We start from the raw sequence: 16,045 nt of genomic DNA, 5'->3' as shown, positions 1-16,045 counted from the left end.
AAATAAACTACGTTCAAGGTTTTCCCTAACAGCTGTTACATGGATATTATAGAAAATATTGCAGAATGTTAAAATTAATTGAATGAAGAAATTAGATAGTGTATTTGTTTTCATATATCTTATTCTGACATTTAAAGAGCAAGTTAGATGGAAATCCGGACTTGGCAATGGTTATACAAAATTTTGATTGCTTAGAAATGGCAGCTACCAACACTTATTAAAATATTGAAAAAATGCAACAATATTGTGTGAGAGTGTGTGTTTTGTGTGTGTGCAGGAGATTTTGCAAGTTTGTTTGTATCCTTCCTCTCTACAGTGACACATTTAGACTGATATGACATACTGAAATTGCTGAAGTGTAGCAGAAAAATAACCTACATTTGTTTTCCTTGTCAATCAGTATGAACAAAGCAAATAAACTATGTGAACAAGAAAACCCTCTTTCTTATCTCTGTTCATTTAATAGTAGGGCAGTGATCTAGAGCCCATTCTGGAAAAGTGGTATATTATTACCACTAATTTTATTTATTTTAGCAATAACATCCAATCACTCATTTGTTTGAATATTGTGGTACAGAATAGTGACTAATCACTTTGGAAAATGGATGAAGTAAGTTGACAATATCCTGAAATACTGTCTATTTTTCCTTACAGATGATAATTTAAAAGAGTCATTCCATGATAATCATTAATGTGGATATGCTTGACATGAATAAAAGGTGCATATGTACCTACTTTGAAAGACTGGGTTACTGTAGTACTTCATATGGAAAATCTTCCTGATCATATCCAAGATGACAAAAAGTCTAAAGTGTATAAAACATTAGATGCAATGTGGATTGAGAATCATTGCTAAATGCAATTTCCATTTTTCTATTTATTGTTAATGCTTCTTTTCTCACCTATAGCATAGACTCAAACAAATAAAGTTTGCAGATTTTAAATACTCCTGTGACCTCCGAAAAATTACCTGGAATAGAATGAAATAAGATACATTTATTTCATGTAAGATTGCAGAGCTGCAGTTCCTGCAAGCTGATATAGGAACCGGTCTCTGCAGGAGTTAATCAGGTGTCTGTGGTTGCCATTTCCTTCCTCTTCCCTTTGGCTGGAAATGCTTCTCAGTGGTCTCTGCACCTCATTGTAGGAGCTAAACTGGTTGAGAACTAACCCTAAAAGAAGGGAAATTTTTCTTCCAGTCCAAATCCCTGGCTTACCATCTTCACTATCAAATGACAGTGTTCATGCAAGCAGCAGATGAAAGAATGCTGGACAAGACACAAGGGATCTTTTGCTTCCAGTAGCTCTTAGTCATTAGATGGATTAAACTGTATCACCCAGCTGTGCTGCTGTCTTTGCAGAGAGCATACAATAGGGCCTTTTTGATTTTTCCCCTGCTATTTATATGTGCCTACTGCAATGATGGGGATCTTGAAGATAGAAACATAATAAAGCTGTGACTTCATTTTTTTAGTTCTTGGCAACATGATTTCTTCTTCTTTGTTAATGGCCAGTGTATGTGTTGATACATGATCTGTGCAACTTGCAGGAAAGAAAAGATGCAAATGGCTGAGCAGATGGGTGACAGAAATGAACATCAACGTTTAAGTGTTGAGACTAGGAAAGGTGATCATGATGAACGCTGCTATTCAGAAGATTTTCTTGATTTAATGCAAGGTTCGCATTCCTACACTAAATACCTTATATTCATATTTTTGAGTTGAATTACAGAATAGCAATGTAGAGAGATTCCCTGGGGTAATCTTCCCACAGAAGTAGAGGAGTAAGGGTCATAACTTAGAGTGAGATGCACTTTGCCAATGTAACTGAAATTTTATTCACCTGAAGGAAAGAAATATAAAGGTTTCTTCCTACCATGAAGGAAAAAGAAAAGTTTTATCTAAAATGAAGACTAGTAATTGTTTAGTTATATTTTTTTCCCGGAACATGATACTGATCACTGAAGTTTCTAGTTCTGATTTATGAGATAGGTATTGATGATTTCTCTACAAGAAAAAAGTCTGTAAAAGTGGCAGGTTAATTACAGCATATGCCATTAATGGGTCAGATAGGGTTATTCCTGTTTTCCAAGCTCCAATCTCATGATACACTGTTAGATCTTCTGGAACATAATTTATATGTATGTTATGTTATGTACAATCATTAGGAAAACTTTGCAACCTGTACACATAAAGACCTCAGAGTCTCTTTCTTCAGTCCCTCTCCACACTGCTTGCATTAGCAGCAAGTGAAATACTTTTGCAGCGGTTTTGAATAACTAATTTCTGTGGGATTACAGAAATGACATTCGGTTCTTCAAACAATTTCTGCAAAGTAAGCAGCCTACTCTGAAATCTGTGCTAGGATGAAAAGAAACAAAACCAAAATGTGAATCACCCAAAGTACTATCCTCATTTTGTGGAATGACCCAGTGGCTTAATGAGGTTAATTTGTTTTAGATTGTGGGGAATTCTTTATCTACTGTATAGAAGCTTTAATTTCACGTGGATGTGACAGAACCTGTACTTGCTGCACTGGAACTTAATTATTTGATAGCATAAGGACCTGAAATCCCTACTTTTCCTCTCAAGGAATTTTCATGGCATTTTCTAGATGGCAAATAGAAACTAGAGGATGGTTAGCTAAGATTTCTCAATGTTTGAAATATCTTTGTATATTTTTCTAAGATGCTTTTGCTTTATATCCAGAAAATTTCAAAGCATCTTTATTAAAGATCTCCCAAATAACATTGATAGTATGTGGTTATTTTTTGTTCTCTTCCATTTTTCATAAGTATTTTGACCCTTTGAAATGCTTTTCTTTATTATACATGAATATGAATGCTTCATTTCATTGCACTCCTTTTCCAGAAGTCTTACAATGCTTATTACTACAAAGGAGGCATTCAAAATTTTTGTCTCTGTGTGAAAATTTCCCTCACAAAATTTTACAATATCTCTTTTAACTGGTTTCCATTCCTGATAGCTAATTTTGTACATGGTACTTTGTTTTCCCTTAGTGGTTGTATGACGGTGAATGTGTAGACACAGTAAAGCAGTATAAAGTTATATGAAAAGAGAGTGAGGACACAAAATTTCAGGATGGGTGATATATAGAATACAAATTAAAACTAATTTAGTGAAAAAAGTAAGCGGTTTGAAGTTCTTATCCTACCACTAAATTTACTTTCTTTTGTAGATTCAGTGTCTAGGGTTTTTTATGTACCTTTCATAAAATGAAATTTAGTGAATTTGTGTTCGGATAAGTGGATATAAGATATGTAATTGCTATCAAAATTAAAGCTAATGTGAATCTGAAAAAGTGGGATATGTTTGTTCTACTATATATTATATATGCCCAGTATATCCTAGGATAATTTTTTTTTCTTATTCACAAATAAAGAACTTTAAAAGCATTTTATTAAGAAAAAAAATGAATGTATTTATTTAAATGGCTTTATTGTCATATATACCAGTGGAATTGTTTGGAAAAGAATTAAAAGTAATTTTTAGGGCAGCTGGTGCTAGTAGCTGTAAAAATATTTGCTCAATGTCATTAAAGGTATAAAATAACAGAGATTGCAAAGTTCAGACAGATAGTAGGAATTACTTTCCTTATCCTCTATTGAATTAAATATTACAGTTATAAAGTGAAGAAAATCAGTGTTTGTGCATAAAGAGATTTTTTTCCTCCTAGATTTTTGATTTAAATGTAACATTTCAGCATATAAAAATATGAAGGATCATGGGTCAATTGTTTGCATTGTGTTATATAATTTCAGCTGTAGCACAGTGTGATGTGGTTGAGTATAATCAAACCTGACATGGTACAATACACAGAGTGATGACAAAGACCACAGACTGTTCACTGGAATTTGTTATACTGAAAAATGCATAATTCCCCAATGAAATGTTTAGCAGTTTATGTTTTGTTGATGAAGACCCAGAGTGTAATTGCTGTCTGTGGGTTTTGCCTCTAGGAAATTCACGGGTCCGTAGCCTACATCAAGTTTTGTTCCTTCCTCAGGCCTTTTAGGAGCTGACACTGTGAAGTAACAATGGGGTGAATGTAGACATAGTGTTGGTCTCCTGTTCTTCGGGCTTTTTCCTTGTAGAGGCTCTTGTTTATTGTTTGACATTAGTGATATTAAAGATTGCTGAAGTATTCAGTATACAAGCTTCGCATAAAGCACACAAAAAATTAAATAGCTGCAGAACTAAGGGACACATATTGCTTCACATAATTAGTATTCCGCCCATACAAGGTTGTAGGTCAATATCAGCTAAAGTTCAGATTTTTTTCTCTCTTTCTTCTGATGGTAATGAGCTTTCCTCAGGAATATCTGGCCTTGTATAAGCAACTGCTGAAAGTTCAGTTAAAACATTTTCCAAACTCCAGATCCTTTGGTAACTGGCTGCTGAACCAGAAAGGGTGTTTTGGTAGCTCTCCTCTTACCAGATTGCTCCTCTTATTGGACTCAGTTAGAGCAGCATGAATGGAAGTGATAGGTACAGATATGGAATAATGAGGATTGTCCTGTTGCCTTCTTTGTTTGAAAGATTTGGGTCCCCATGTTCCCAAACTAACTTTGCAGTGCCAGACAGAAAAATTTAAAGTGTGATTCCTTAGTAGATTTTATTTCTGGGTTTTGTTTGAGTGTTTTCCCTGTATCCTGTTCTCTGTCTGCCTGTAGGAAGGTTTTGGAGTACCATATCAAAGTCTCTTCTGGGCATAAAATCTGGAGACATGGATTGAGAAAACATATGCATATATGGGTATTTTAGCATTGATATACTTTCATTTTAAAGTTTCTGCCATAGGGAAAATGAAAAAAATAATATTGGTAGATGTACACAGCTGTTTATGGGAGTCCAGGAATTAATGTAGTTTCTAGATTAGTTTTATGTTTCTGCTTCCCGCTTCATTGGTACAGGCCCATATGGAGCCTCGTCCAACTGTTCTTCTTTAGCCAGTATTTTCTGCCTGAAATAGTTATACTGTTTTTGGAAAAGAGATCAACTCTCCATTCCAGTGGTAATTACATCACAACTCTCATTTCATGTGTGGCAGACTGCCTTACAGAGCCAAGTTTAATGCATTTCTAATTTAAAAAGTCCAAATGAAACAATATGATGTTACTTCTCGAAGATATCAAATTGTTCATCTTCTTATTTTCACAGCTCACCATGTTAAAACTGGGACCTGTGAAGTGGTGGCGCTTCACAGATGCTGCAATAAGAATAAGATAGAAGAAAGATCACAGACAGTGAAGTGTTCCTGCTTCCCTGGGCAGGTAGCAGGTACCACCCGGGCAGCTCCTTCTTGTGTTGATGGTGCGACTCCTTCTATTTCTTCCTTTCTTTGTGTTCCTGGGAGTTTTGCTGGCTTAAGGTCATTAATGAGACCCACTCCATTACAGTTAACTATTTAAGTAGGAAATCTTCTGCATTTTGAAGGGAGTACCCAAGGTGAATGGGAGAAAGATGGAAAAATTAATTATTTGCTATTGCTTTGTGGAAATGCTAAACAAAATTATTATGGCAGAGAAAGAGGCCTCTTGAGAGGCTAAATTTGATCTAACTAAAAAGAGGACTTTTGGAATTGTATGAAATTCACTTAATTAAAAGTATTTATGCAAAACCTACATAAGCATATAATTTTCATATACTACAGTATTACATCTTTATATATTTATCTCACAGGAAAAAAACAAGCAAACAAACAGAACACAGTTCTGTCTGGTTTTTAATCTTTTTAGACCTACACCGTTATTCCTATTCACAGTGCAATATTAGTGTCTTAGCAATTCTGGTACTGGCTCATATGTTTTATTTGGGAAAATACTAGATGATTTTTCACATCTCTTTCTCTGAAAGAGTGGCAGGATTCACCCTTTACATGATCTCTTTAATGTTGATATGTTGTTGGCTGTAAATATGGCATCATTGGGGAATAAATTTAATCAAGCTATGCTAGGCTATATTCTAGACCAAGCAAAAGATGAGATTCTACTTAAAACTTTGAAATCTGGCTGAGCAAGATAAAAATGAAGTTGGGAAGAAATGCTGTGAAGAGATTGACTTTGAAGCACGTAGCACCTTTTGCAAATTGGAAACCCAATTTTTTCTGAAGGTTCTGAGGTGGCTGAAAATCACAGATTGGCTGTCAGTCAGCGTGTTTGTCATATTTTCCTGGAAAATAAATGAAATGTTGCAGCGTAATGACATCTTAAAGTGTCCATTTCCACAAAATGCAAATGCATTTGTTTTTTTTTGTAGCTTCGATAGTGGAGCAGAAATGGTGGTGCCACATGCAACCATGTCTTGAAGGGGAGGAATGTAAAGTTCTTCCAGATCGTAAGGGATGGAGCTGTTCCTCTGGGAATAAAGTGAAAACAACTAGGGTAGGTATGATACCAACCTGAGGTGTTACCAACAAGTAAAAAAAAGAAAGGTGCACAGGAAATTGGGTGCACAAAGAAGACCTAAGTTGAGAAGACTAAAGAAGCATGGGAAGAGAGTTATACTGGGATTGGACTTCCTGGTCCCTCACTTTTCTCAGCATACTTTTCAATTGTTTGAACATAGTAAGCTGTGTGCCAGACCTTCTCAGGTAAGCACTGGAGATAGTAGAGTTGATCCCTTCAACTAACAGTAATGATGAAATGCATTATAATCTAATATGTATTTCTCTCTGAAATCAGTTGCACTGTGTCTGTACACTTTTCTAACCTCTTCATTCAAAGGATAAATGCTTCAAACCAGCATTTTGTTCAGTTGCATGGAATTACAACATTTCTACATAGAAAGCACTGAGCATGGTCAGCATTTGAGGTGTCATTACAGGATGATCTGGTTCTTTCCATCTTGTATAACTGTGATTTGCTAAAAAATTTTGACAGAGTTTCAGGGAGTTCCTTTCCTCCACTTGACACTTTTTCATATTATTGGTTAAAATTTATATTAACAGAAATGTATTTAAAGGTCATATACAATGTCTGACAAAAAAGGATACATGCTATACATGCTGTCCACGTTGCATTTTAGTGGATAACAGAAACAGAAGAAAAACAAATTTTTCAGATAAGCATTAAATGCACAAACTTCCTAAAATTAGGGCATTGTATCTTGTCAGGGACCACACAATTCTTCATCAACATACAAAAATGAAAATGTACTCTGAAGACATATGCATGTGTTTAAGTATAAACACCTTCCTCCCTGCACCCCAGGACATGTACTCATGACTGATTTTTCTTTTGTGTATTTAATAGTTTGTAGTGTCAGGCCATAATATGCTAGATTGGTGTTTACTCTAAACAGGTGTTTGAGTATCTATGTAATTTTACTGAAATATTCCTTACATAGGCACTAAATTTCTGGTACACATTGGATGTGGTGAAATACAGCAGGTACTGACTGAATTATATTTCTTCTGTTCCACAGAGAACTCTATATGTCTTAGTTTCTGTATTTATAAGTCTCCAAAACATTTTGACATTATTTGAAGGAAGGATGCTTCCCAAATGTTTGCTTTAAAGTTCCCTTCCTGAATACACTTTTAGATGTTTTTCTTCTGAAAACAACCTTGCTGGAATGCTGCCCACACTTAACTGTATAAATGCCAATGCAAATCTGATTATATGCACGTAAAATATATTTGCATATAGAATATAATAAAAAAGGAACCAGATTGATGTTAAAGAAATATAAATATAATATAGAAATATTTAAATATATTTATATATATAAATATACAAATATATAAATATATAAATACATAAGCATAAGCATAAGCATAAGCATAAGCATAAATAGAAATAGAAATAGAAATAGAAATAGAAATAGAAATAGAAATGTGTGTGTTTTGAAATTTTTCCTGGTTACTACTACATCACAGTATTAGTGTTACAGAATACTTGCCATTTTATATGTAGTGAGAGAGTTTAACGAATTGTAAGTAAAAATGTGGACCTGAATTATATTTCTGCTGGAAAAAAAGTGGTCACAAAAAGGGGAAAATCAATTATGATTTCTTTGATGAGATTTCTTCTTCAAAGTTTGTCAGATAGGTTTCTCTGCATTGATTGAGGTGATGAAGTTTTTCTGCTGTTAGGGATCGAAAGAAGCCCAAGGCTCCTGTCCCCAGGAGCTCATGCCTTTGTTGTTTTTAGACTTTTAGGTTTGTGTCTTTGCAGCAGCTGGAATTTTCTTGTCCTCCATGGTGGGGGCAATCCTCAGGACTCATTTAATACCTCTTCCATAATGATGCTTTGGAAAAGCCAGTCCTTTTCTATATGTGCTATCATAAACTGATTCAGTTCGATGGCCACCATAGCCTGCTTACAGACCTAGCACCAGTGAAAGGGAAATACTAGTCACCTTAAATCCCCCCTGTTTGTTCTGCTTGTCCACATGCTTTATGTTTTCCTCCTTTTCCTTTCATTTCCCACAGAGCTGCAAGGCTATTCTGAGACAATAGCAAACTTTAATTCAAATTCTGACTGCAAGTTGACCTAAGTCATTGAAACCAGGTCAGTGACAGGTGAATGGAGGTCTCTCTTTCAGAATCAGTGACCTGTGATTTTAAGAGACATCATTCCGATGGCCAGTAAAATACATATTGCTATTGGAAATATCTGTGGTTCTTTGTGTTAACAGAGTAGCCTATTATCAAATGGCAAGTACTTTTCCCTTACATGTAGTCACTACCATATTTTTGTAGCTCCTCTTTCTGCTCCCCAAGGTCTATATAAATAAAAGGAAAAAATTCTAAATTGCTCTTTTTTTCCAAAATTCTCCCTCTTTTCTTTTGAGAAAAATAAAAAATAACTGTACAGAGAGCCAATATTAAGAAGTTATGAATAATAAGTTTCTGATTGTCAAAGGAAATAACCTATATGTGATTATCATGTGTAATGTAAAAGCGTAAAGAAATAAAGGGAACTAAATAGCTTGGGTGATTTAAGTAAATTACAGAAAAATCTTCTCAAGCCTTTCCTGAAAGGCCAAAAAAAAAAGGAGTTTATCTTCACCTCCAAACATTTTCTGTAAGTTTGCCTTCTTCATGTGCCAAAATCCTGACCTAATTACCTGCTGAAGTACTGTCTTCTACAGGATACCAAATTGAAAAGTAGCACCTACATTTCCACATCACGAGTTATTTGTAGTTAACCTCTATGTTAGAAATAAAAACAGTGAAGGAAGGTGGTATTTTGAATGTCCACCTCTGCTTATATAATCTCACTATTGTAAAAAAATTATGATACTGACTTCCTAATAGTTATGGTATTAGTCACTAAGCAAAAAAGGCCAGATAAAAAATGGCAGAAAACTAATTGATTTTTAAAAATGTGGTCTACTTGAGGTTTTGCATTTTGTTCAGTTATATAGATCTAATAAGGTCATACAAGAATAATGAATTAGAAGTACTCAGAATTCAAAAGGTGAGAAATCAAATTTGGAAATTATTTACCTTTAGTATACAAACTTGGGTATTATTTTCCTAATCTGTTTACATATTAGAGGGAAAAGGTTGATATTAAAAATTAACTATAGAAAAGAACTGAATATGGGGAAAAATGTGTATGAATAAGATGAGTACTGACTATTTTGGGTCTATGTAGCCTGCAGGAGAGGAAGGGAGAAAAAGACACTGACAACTTAGGTAAATCAGTAAATTTTTCGACATCATATAAAGAAATATGGGCTTGTGTTCTCAGTCATAATACCACAACAAAAGCGGATGTTCATGAATACATTAGGAGAATTATGAGAGGATTATGAGCATAGCTGCAATTTTACCAGGGACGCTTGGGCATTCTCCTCCAGGCTAAGAAACTGTTGTGAAAGGAAACTATTGCATTTTTCCCCCACATGGCAAGTCTCAATTTTTGATACAAAAACACAAAAAATTTTGTCACATTGCCCTCTCTAAATGATGAGAAAAGAGTTTCAAAAAAGTGAAACGTTTTTTTTACATTTGCAGTACTCTTTCTTCTACAGCCTCCTTCTAATAGAATTGTAATTCCAGAAGTTCTCCTTCTTGTTTCTTTCTTTTTGTTGTGTTTCCTTTCTCTTCTTGCAATACAGGAAAGGGTCTGTATTAAAAAAAGTAATTTTCCCATCAGCTGAAAAATATACTGTTATTACGTATAAAACTGAGAATGACATTCTAAAAATTCTCTGATTTTATATCAAACAGACAAGCTCTTTACAAAGAGTGAGAACTAACATTTTGCAGTCGGATAAAAGCTGAAGCGAAAGAATTAAATATTTCTCTTAGTTACAGAGTATATTCCACATCAGAGGTCTCTCTCTGGATAGGGCTTTTCCCTGGGCAGATCTAGATGCCAGGCTTTGTTTGTACTTTTAAAAAGAGTACATTGCCTGCTACCTTTGTGATACAGGCAGGGTTTGCATAAAGTGCCCCAGTGGTCGCCAGTTCTCCAGGCAACCACCCTGGGACTAGCTTGGAAGATGTCATGGCTCCTGGGCAGCGCATTAACCTGTGTGCCTTTCCTGCAGAATTTAGAGAAAAAGGGCAAGGTAAAGTGGTGTGTCCTGGGTCTCATCTTGAGATTCTGGAAGTGGAACGTGACTGAAGAAGTGTGTACTTGCTCCAGGCAGTGGGAGAGTGTTCCTGGGCTGATATTTTATGAACATATAGAAAAGTATGCAATGGTATTTTTCATGAGAAAAAATATATGAAAAAATAAGCTATTTCACTTGAAAGGGGCATACACCGGTCATCACATCTGGCTACCTTAACAATTCAGGGCTGACCAAATTAAAACATGGAAATCATAACATTATCTAAATGTCTCTGAAACACTGATAGGCTTGGACACCTCTCTAGGAATCCTCTTCCAATGTTTGACAATCATCTTGGTCAAGAAAAGCTTCCTGGCGTTCAGTCCAAGCCCTCCCTGGTGCAGTGTCAAACCATTACATGGTAATTAAATGGTACCTTGTCCTCAGTCTTTTACTTTTATTTGGTAGAACTGCTTGTGGAATGAGGCATAGTTTAACATTAAACTGTGGTTAAATTATGTGGGGTAGAATTTACTGGACTTTGTTCGGGTTAGGACTCTCTGGAGTGAGATAACTAGCCCAAGCTCTAGACTGTCTTTTTACTTTTAGAAAGAGTTGTTCAGTTCCAGAGGACGGTTGATTTTGTTATAAGTCTCATAAATTGTCTTCTGGAGGTGCTTATGTTTCTCAAATAATCTAGAGGAAAACTACCATGACTAACTTAGCTGCTAATGTTTAGAAATTTAATGTTGAATAAGAAGCAGCTAGCTTAGATAATTTAGTCACTTTGATGGGGTCTTCAGCAGGAAAATGACCATAAAGGCCCATTCATTCTTTGTCAGTTTGGGAAGATTTGGACTTTGACCCCTGTCAAATGCAATATAATGTAATGTAATGTAATATAATATAATATAATATAATATAATATAATATAATATAATATAATATAATATAATATAATATATAATATAAATTTTAAAAATGCTCATATTCTGAAGGTACACAGCTGTGAGCTAAATTAGTGACTCATACTATAATGAGCAACATGTCCAGTATCTACTATACACTAAAAATTGGCAACAGTGCCTGTTTTAGAATTGTTGGTGTAATGTTAATACTAATAATATAAATTAACAACAATGGAAAAATCAGATACATAGTCGATATTGATTATTAACCCCTGAAAATTTCTAGAAATTGAAAGTGAGTAATGTTTTCCTATAAACACAGGGTAAGAAGTATTTTCAGCCAGGTTATAAAGGGCTGTGGTTTGGAAATGAGCATTCAGCTTCTGGAATAGCTGAGCACCTACACTTTTAAGAAGGGCTGAAGGAACTGGAATGTGGAGGAAAGCAAACTGCAGAACAGAAAGAAATCAATAGCTAGTATATTACTATGTAACTATATGCCAAACCAATAGCAGAAATAGAGTACTGCAATAAAATAAAATAAATATTATAAGGGCAGAGAGAAATAAAAGAGAAATATTACAGATCCCAAAATAAATCCATAGTGAGTATATTTATCTACATTCCAAATCCAAATCTGCATTCCAAATCAATAGCAGAGACAGATGACTAGTGTGAAAAGAACAGAAATATTGCCAGGATGCTGAGAAATCCATACTCATACTGAGAGCATCTATGCCTTCAAAAACATTATAGGAGAGAGCTCAGTTATTTGAAATATTCCAATTTATCTAATTTTACATTATGGCTTCCAGAATTTAAAGGAAACTCAAAATTGAATAAGATCCTTGGGAAAATAGAAAATTTACTGTCTGAACACACCAACTGGCTTCATTTGAAGCCAAATTGTGATCAGTATATGCATCCCACTGCTCTCAATCAATGCAGTTTTGTTGCTATTTATAAATACTGTTTACATTTTTACTCTACCACCTCTTTCTCACTTGCAGATGCTGAGTTGTTTCTAAATTAATTACAGCTGATGAAAGGGGAGACAGTAATTTTATTTATGTTTCAATTTATGAAGTATGCTGTTCACAACCCTTTCAGCATGAGGAATGGAAGGACCCTTGTTTGGTACCTTTACATTTTGGTGGGCTACTCAGATTCCCAGTATCAAGAGGCAGCATAAAGTGGTGACTCAACTGCTATCAGTGCTGTCATAAGTGCTGCTTGAGTAAGACATAGTAATAATAATAATAATAATAATAATAATAATAATAATAATAATAATAATAATAACAAGAGAGCTAAAATCCCTGGATATGAAAGGAGAATGGCATTTTTCTTGTAACTGAGCCTTACCTGGAGTTAGCAATGCAGCAATGTTAGATGTTGGTCTGTAGTTCAGACAAGCAACAGATCCATAGGTTCTTTAAGTGTTACTGTTTTTTCTGCCAAAGTTAAAAGTGTGGTAGCTTCTTCCTTCATGTTTTTGTTCCTCTTACTCCTCCAGGTTTTTCAGAAACAGCAGTAGTAATGATATGGAATTAGAAAAAGCAGAAATTCATAATCTAAATACAATGTATAGGCTATTCCAGGATGTTTCTGGTAGGCAGAATGTATGGTAGTTGCGCTCAGTGACTGCTAAGAGAGCAGTGTATTTCTCACATGACATGTTTTACAGAGTAAAAATGCTGCTAACTTACAAGACATAAAAAATTTTGACCACTGAGAAATGTGAAATAATTGTAGGATAGATGAATGATCTGCCATGTGTCAGGTACAGGAAGCACTTTTTCTACTATTATGTAAGGGGTTTTATCATTGAAGAAACCACCTCACTGTAAAACTACTTTGCTCCTCTGCCTCACTTCAGAGCCTCTGTATAGACTCCTCGGCACCTACTTTAATTTATAATGAAGATTTATTGGAATAATGTACATATATACAGTGACCAGCAATACCTGGAGGTTCATAAAAATGATGTGATTACAATATAAGTGAGTGCACAAACTGTAGCAAAATATTACCCATGGAAAAGAGTGATTGCACTTGTGACAGCCTCTTTGTTGCTATGGTATCTCTTTCCATGCCTTTGGCTAATCTGTCATTAGGAGAAATTTGCAGCTGTCTCAGCATGTTTCTCTTTGCTAACTCAGAGACCACTGTATCTAATCTGTCATTAAAATAGCAATAAGTGGTATGCACATATTTTCTAAGAATAAATACAAGTTTTAGGGGATGAATAAGCTGGTAGTGTAAATAGGATGACACTTTCTAGGGTCAAACTGGACTTTTGTATTAATCAGTAATTATTGTTTTGATCTAGCATGGCAGTTCTTTGCTTTTGAAGCTTTGTATTTTTTGTAGGGCACCTAAACACTAATCTTTTGGGACACGTGGACATTTTGATGGAAATAGTTATCATGCCAGCCAACACATGTTAAAAGGAGTCATCAGTTTTCAGGGCTATGCAATTTACTGATTTTCCTAAAAATAGCTTTTATGTACCAAATTTGCCTCTTTAGTGTGAAGTTGGTATGCCTAGTTCTACCCTAAGTAGAGTTGTGAGTCTCCATTTGGCAGGAGTCTAGGCCTTGCTGATGTTCCTTTGTGGTCACAGAAATCTAGACCAGAAATCTAGTCATGGTCCTTTCTCCAGAAGCAAATGTACTCTGAAATATCTGCAAAAGAGCAATTATGGAATAAAGGATTAAAGGAAGAAGTGTTGTGGTGTGAAATGCAATGAGCAAAGTAATAGACTGAAAGGTCAGTAAAGCTTGTCGGGCAAGTGAGGATAACCCAAACATTCAAATCCCAAAACATTTTCAGTTTCAAATTTTGTTTAGTTCTGTTCTGAGTTTGAGTCCTATGGATACTGAAATGAAGAATGAAAGTGAGTAACATCAAAAGAGAGAATGGATTAAAGGCAATATTCACAGGTACAGATCTTTTGAAAAGATGGAGCCTGATGATAAATTGCCTTGCTGTATCTCCCTTCATCACACCCACAGCATAGTAGTATATGCTGTAGTTTATGCATTTTTGTCAGGGAGTAGTTTTCCTGAAGGTAAGATTGCAGCTAGAATGCATTGTAAGACACCATTTTAGCTTCTCCAGAACCTGAACATTGACAGAATTTCTCTGCAATCAAAGCAGACTATTCACTATTTAAAGAAAAATGCAATTAGATTTCAACTGCATGTCATTAATTACTAACCAGTGATTTTTGCAACCATTACTTTTTCCATGTGCAAATTCTCCAATTAATCTGTCCAGCCAAGATGTTTTCTGCCTTTGTCCCAGAAGATTCAACTTGTGATTTACTTTTTTATTCTTCTGCTTTGTCCTTTGCTGGCATGTTTGAGATATTGACCTCAGGTCTGAAAAAAAATTTTCTGCCTCTGTGATGGAAAATAAGAGCAAGTACTTAAGGCTGTTTGTTAATGACTGGTTTTCTTCAATTCATTCACCCCATGAATTTCCACTTTTCCAATGTCCTGACACCAAAATCAAAGATGTTTCTACTTCCATTTGCAGCTTCATTCTGCCAGTCTCTTTGCCATTCACAGCTGTGCAAAAAGGGCTCTTTGAATATCTAGTAGTCCTTTTAAATTTTCTTGGAAAATTTTTGTCAGGTTCTAATATCTCAGAAATTACTGTACAAGATGATATTCAAATGCCAGTATCATGTGTGTCATGCTGGCATGCTTTAAGACTAGTGCTTCTTTCTTGTCTCGCCCTCCTTTTTAGCCTGTAGGGGCTTCTTTGGATAATTTCTGAAAGTCAGAAATGATATATTTTTGGTCAGAGAGACCAGGATATTCTGAAACCTCACATGATCTGCTGCCTAAATAGCTTCAGACAGAATTTTTTCCTCTTTCCCTGGGTATTTGGCTCAGGCTTCACAAACTCTACATCACTTCTAAGTTGCAGAAAGGTATGAGGCTGGCCCTCCATTGTTCAAAAGGTAATGCTTTTATTTCTTCAAAACAACATAGTTTTCTTGAGGTATTTCCTTACTCATTAGGACTAATTATAGAAAACATCAGAACACCCCCTTGGCGCAGCTCTGCTTTTCTGCCTTCTTATAGGGAAGGAAATGAAATATAATCGCTGTGAAGTGGGGAATCAGACATACAGAGCATTCTGAGCCTACAGAGTCACAGAGTTGGAGGAGTGAACAGCTCTCAAACCAATTGAAATCAGATTACTCAGCCATTATTCCATTGCATAGCAAAGTGAGCATGGTTGTAAATCTTAAATATTTCTTCCTAAGAATAATGAAGATAGTCTTATCCTTTGTGAAAACTCTTCTAAACAAAGAAAAAACTCAGACAGGAATAAGTGGAAGATTGCTGCCTATGGCTAAATTAATAAAGAAAGCAACCAACATAGAGTTAATTTCCATGAGAATTTCAAAATTGCACATTTTTTTATGACTTGTAGTTTACTTTTCTATCACCCTGGTGAACACCAAGTCAATTTCAGGAAAGACATTACTGCTGTGTATAGAGAAAATACTCCAAAGGACTTTTCATGTTCTATAAAATGGACTCTCAGCTTTCTTCTGCTGCATTATTAAAATATACAGATGATCCC

The 16,045-nt window shown here is 35.2% G+C and overlaps 1 protein-coding gene across 2 annotated transcripts in view; it reads left to right on the top strand.

The window, feature by feature from the left end:
* TAFA2 (TAFA chemokine like family member 2) overlaps nt 1-16,045 on the top strand; it is a 182,677-nt gene that overhangs the window by 153,894 nt on the left and 12,738 nt on the right. For both annotated transcript variants that reach the window (XR_009418524.1, XM_059472941.1), the window contains exons 3-4: nt 5,181-5,333; nt 6,279-6,403. Coding sequence is in view for 1 of the 2 variants with exons in the window: in XM_059472941.1 (XP_059328924.1) it covers nt 5,181-5,333; nt 6,279-6,403 (278 nt within the window). In the remaining variant the exon portion in view is untranslated. The remainder of the gene's footprint in view (nt 1-5,180; nt 5,334-6,278; nt 6,404-16,045) is intronic.

This window comes from Ammospiza nelsoni, chromosome 5, assembly GCF_027579445.1.
Source record: "Ammospiza nelsoni isolate bAmmNel1 chromosome 5, bAmmNel1.pri, whole genome shotgun sequence".
NCBI classification, from domain to species: domain Eukaryota; kingdom Metazoa; phylum Chordata; class Aves; order Passeriformes; family Passerellidae; genus Ammospiza; species Ammospiza nelsoni.
This window is presented reverse-complemented; position numbering and strand designations above follow the sequence as displayed.